The following is a 5039-nucleotide window of genomic DNA, read 5'->3' on the forward strand; positions in this document are numbered from 1 at the left end:
TGTCTGTTGTTGGGGCAACATGGCTGATGCAGTTAACTGAGATTCCATAGAGAGAGGTGGCTCCAGTGCTCCTCTCTACCTGCCTGTGCAGATTTAAAGAAGAGCCTGGACCCGTCTGTCTCTATCATCTCCATCACAAAAAACAAAATCGCCTAAAGCCAGTTTATAAAAACAACGATGCTTTTTAAAGAAAGTTGTTATTGTGGAACTAGTATGTGATAGATAAGTAATAAAGCATAAAAAAAACAGAATCTTACATCATAATTAATGATAAAATATGAAATGACAGTTTCATCGCTCTCTCAGAATACTGTAATTTCCAACCAAGAGGGTTTCTGTTGAGAACAACCTGTATGAAACCTCTTGGATTCAACCTACAAAATTAAAGATCTATACTCTCTGCCTTCACCAGTATATTTCTATGTGATCGTGGCATTGTGTATTTACCAGTATCTATTGGTAACTGTAGATGGCAGACATAAAACAGTGCTTTTTTCTGTCAGTGATGTTTGTCAGGAAAGTGCTGACTCTGGTGTGCAGACAGACAAAGCGGTCTCTAGGCATTGTAATCTATGGATGTCCACTCCTCATGTTTTGCTGTCAAAAAGCACAAGAGAGAGGATTTCGACACCCACCATCTCAGATTGCTCTGAAATGGTTTCTGTGGTTGGAAACAGATAAGGTTAGCATCCCTGCAACATTATTTTGTGGAAATAGAATTTGATCTCTGAGAAATTAAGCTAATTGATTGTATCCAAATTGGCCATTTTAATTTATAGAATTAATATAATATTCAATAAATGTAGTACCTAACATCCGATTTGGCCCAAACTTTTTTCGAACAATGAGTAAGACGTGAGGAATCTAAAGAAATGGTCAAAAGCCCCCCACGGACCTCCCACACTGCACACCAATCCCACCCCAACAATGAATATATAAAATCAGTTCTCTATATTTGACTAGTAGTATGGAGCTCCAGCTCAGAGTATTGTCTCTTCATCCTATTTAATGTATTCTCAGTGAATTGGGTGACGTTTTTTCCCCTGTTCAGATAAATTAGTCATTGAAGTTGTTAGGTTGATGTCCCATCCTACATCCTGATATTACCAGGTTCTGACCACTAGATGGTGCTGTTCCTGCTGTTAAGTGAAATTAATCTCCCCCATTGTTCAAATCAAATTGTATTTGTCACACACACATGGTTAGCAGATGTTAATGCGAGTGTAGCGAAATGCTTGTTCTTCTAGTTCCGACCATGTAGTAATATCTACCAAGTAATCTAACCTAACAATTTCACAACAACTACCTTATACACACAAGTGTAAAGGAATGAATAAGAATATGTACATAAAAATATATGAATGAGTGATGGCCGAACAGCATAGGCAAGATGCAGTAGATGGTATAGAGTACAGTATATACTTATGAAATGAGTAATGTAGGGTATGTAAACATATAAAGTGGCATTGTTTAAAGTGGCTAGTGATACATTTATTACACCAATTTGTCATTATTAAAGTGGCTAGAGTTGAGTCTGTATGTTGGCAGCAGCCACTCAATGTTAGTGATGGCTGTTTAACAGTCTGATGGCCTTGAGATAGAAGCTGTTTTTCAGTCTCTCGGTCCCAGCTTTGATGCACCTGTACTGACCTCGCCTTCTGGATGTTAGCGGGGTGAACAGGCAGTGGCTCGGGTGGTTGTTGTCCTTGATCTTATTGGCCTTCCTGTGACATCAGGTGCTGTAGGTGTCCTGGAGGGCAGGTAGTTTGCCCCCGGTGATGCGTTGTGCAGACCTCACTACCATCTGGAGAGCCTGACAGTTATGGGCGGTGCAGTTTCCGTACTAGGCAGTGATACAGCCCGACAGGACTCTCTCGATTGTGCATCTGTAAAAGTTTGAGTGTTTTTGGTGACAAGCCGAATTTCTTCAGTCTCCTGAGGTTAAAGAGGTGCTGCTGCGCCCTCTTCACCACGTTGTCTGTGTGGGTGGACCATTTCAGTTTGTCCGTGATGTGTACGCCGAGGAACTTAAAACTCTCCACCCTCTCCACTACTGTCCCGTCGATGTGGATAGGGTGGTGCTCCCTCTGCTGTTTCCTGAAGTCCACGATCATCTCCTTTGTTTTGTTGACGTTAAGTTAGAGGTTGTTTTCCTGACACCACACTGCAAGGGCCCTCACCTCCTCCCTGCAGGCCGTCTCGTTGTTGTTGGTAATCAGGCCTACCACTGTAGTGTCATCTGTAAACTTGATGATTGAGTTGGAGGCGTGCATGCCCACGCAGTCATGGGTGAACAGGAAGTACAGGAAGGGGCTGAGAACGCACCCTTGTGGGGCCCCAGTGTTGAGGATCAGCGGGGTGGAGATGTTGTTACCTACGCTCACCACCTGGGGGCGGCCCGTCAGGAAGTCCAGGACCCAGTTGCACAGGGCGGGGTCGAGACCCAGGGTCTTGAGCTTAATGATGAGTTTGGAGGTGGTGTTAAATGCTGAGCTGTAGTCAATGAACAGCATTCTTACATAGGTATTCCTCTTGTCCAGATGGGTTAGGGTAGTGTGCAGTGTGGTGGCGATTGCGTCGTCTGTGGACCTATTGGTGCGGTAAGCAAACTGGAGTGGGTCTAGGGTGTCAGGTAGGGTGGAGGTGATATGATCCTTGACTAGTCTCTCAAAGCTTTTCATGATGACAGAAGTGAGTGCTACGGGGCGATAGTCGTTTAGCTCAGTTACCTTAGCTTTCTTGGGAACAGGAACAATGGTGACCCCCTTGAAGCATGTGGGAACAGCAGACTGGGATAAGGATTGATTGAATATGTCTGTAAACACACCAGCCAGCTGGTCTGCGCATGCTCGGAGGACGCGGCCGGGGATGCCGTCTGGGCCTGCAGCCTTGCGAGGGTTAACACGTTTAAATGTTTTACTCACGTTGGCTGCAGTGAAGGAGAGCCCACAGGTTTTGGTAGCGGGCCGTGTCAGTGGCACTGTATTGTCCTCAAAGCGAGCAAAAAACTTGTTTAGTCTGTCTGGGAGCAAGACATTGTGGTCCGCGACGGGGCTGCTTTTTCTTTTGTAGTCCGTGATTGACTGTAGACCCTGCCACATACCTCTCCTGTCTGAGCCATTGAATTGCGACTCTACTTTGTCTCTATACTGACGCTTAGCTTGTTAACCCAAATGACAAAATGACATATTGGTTTTCTTAACCTGTAAGCAGTCTATAGACCAGGTATGACAGCAACCAATGCTTTGGTTTTGTTTACCTGGCCACTGTTTCAAATGCAAACATTTTAGCATTTGTGTCATAATTCCAATGCAAGCCAATTTGTACCTACTTTAGGATTTTCACGCTTCATATCCAAATCATCTATAAGTAACATAATTGAGTTACACTATACATTTTTTTAAACATTAGGTCATGAAATGTGAAAATGCTAATATATATATTATTTTTTTTGCATTTTCACACTTCATGTCCAAATCATCCTAAAGTATCAAAACATTTATTGTGTAACTCAATGATGCCCTGGAGATGACAGAAACGGACCTCCTTCTGCCTTGAGATCATCGTACGATGACTCCCGAGCAAAAACTGGGTCATATGTACCTAGACTAATGGCTACTAATAATAGCAGTCAGACTCAGAAAGCAGGGCACTAGAGAGAGATATCCAGGTTCTTATCAAATCATCAATCTATCCCCCAACTCTATCATACTGATTGACGACCATCCTGGGAATGAAAAGAATCCAAATGGGGCAATCTGTTGCAGATAACTGTACATTATTAGGTTTGAGATGGTTAAACTAGGCGTAATTGGAATTACAAACGATTCTGAAGCAATTCTATAGATGATGTTGAAATACAGAATGCAGTTGAATGCACAAATATCAGTAAGGCAAGGAGAAGACCAGTGAAAAACAATATGTTTGTTCTGCAGTCTGAATCAATAGATAAAATGAATATATACTAGGGCCTAGGCTACTTCTCCTGCAGGATCTCAGTGACATCTTCATAACATGCAACGATATTTTATCTGAATTGGAAGGAATAATAAATAGGCCTGACTGATCACCTTTATAAAACATGATATTGGTCGACAAGTAAAAGTAACATTTGGAGAAATCAAATCAGGAAACATCATACCTTTTTCCTTATCACCTTCTGACAGATGTTACAGATGTGAAATGGGTTGGAGGTGAAAGACTCCGCGCTGACGTTCATACTGGCTGCCGCTTTAACAGTCCTAGACGTATTTTGAAAAGTTCTTACTGTAACGTTACTTTTACTGTACAGTTAAATTACAGTATATCCTTCACTTGTAGGTGGGTCGGCAGCGGCGGTGGTGGGTTGGAGATGGGGAGACCGAAGAGCTGTTAAATTACGAAGCCTTTCTCGAGAGTTCTATGGGCTCCGTCCTCCCCAGTCTCGCTCACCACACACAACGCCAGGCAGTTTTTGAGCGAACTTCTAATTTTGCTCTGCCGAAGGTAGACACGCCCAACAGCCAATTGCCGCCAGAGGGGTGTGTTTGCTGAACAACAAAAATGTTCCACAAACGGCACTTTTTAATAGGCCCCAATACAACTAAAACGTACATTGAATCCGTAACAATAAAGCAAACAATTTCAGCAATAGAAAAACTATCATATGAGTTTTGTTTGTGTCACCCAGTATATAATAGTCTTTAGGGTTAAATTGCAATAGCCTACATTTGCCATAGGTATTTTAAATAGGATAGAACAGGATAGATATAATATACTCAGGTCTACAAGGTTCGTTTTACTAATAGGCTTCAGAAAGTATTCACACCCCTTGACTTTTTCCACATTTTATTGTGTTACAGCCTAAATTTAAAATGGATTATATTTAGATTAATAAAAAAATGAAAAGCTGAAATGTGTTGAGTCAATAAGTATTTAACCCCTTTGTTGTGGCAAACCTAAATATGCCCAGGAGAAAACATTTGCTTACCAGACACATGGACTCATACCATGACGAGATCCTGAGGCCCATTGTCATGCCATTCATCTGCCGCCATCAC

General features: G+C 42.3%; 1 protein-coding gene across 2 annotated transcripts in view; it reads right to left on the reverse strand.

Annotated features, from left to right (window-relative positions):
* Nucleotides 1–4452, reverse strand: part of LOC106603373 (sestrin-3) — an 18487-nt gene extending 14035 nt beyond the window's left edge. For both annotated transcript variants that reach the window (XM_082974579.1, XM_014196957.3), the window contains exon 1: nucleotides 4142–4452. In XM_082974579.1, the coding sequence (XP_082830705.1) occupies nucleotides 4142–4219 (78 nt within the window). In that variant the 5' untranslated portion in view covers nucleotides 4220–4452. The remainder of the gene's footprint in view (nucleotides 1–4141) is intronic.
* Between the last annotated feature and the right edge of the window lie 587 nt (nucleotides 4453–5039).

Source organism: Salmo salar, chromosome 04 (genome assembly GCF_965601325.2).
Source record: "Salmo salar chromosome 04, fSalSal1, whole genome shotgun sequence".
Classification (NCBI taxonomy): Eukaryota; Metazoa; Chordata; class Actinopteri; order Salmoniformes; family Salmonidae; genus Salmo; species Salmo salar.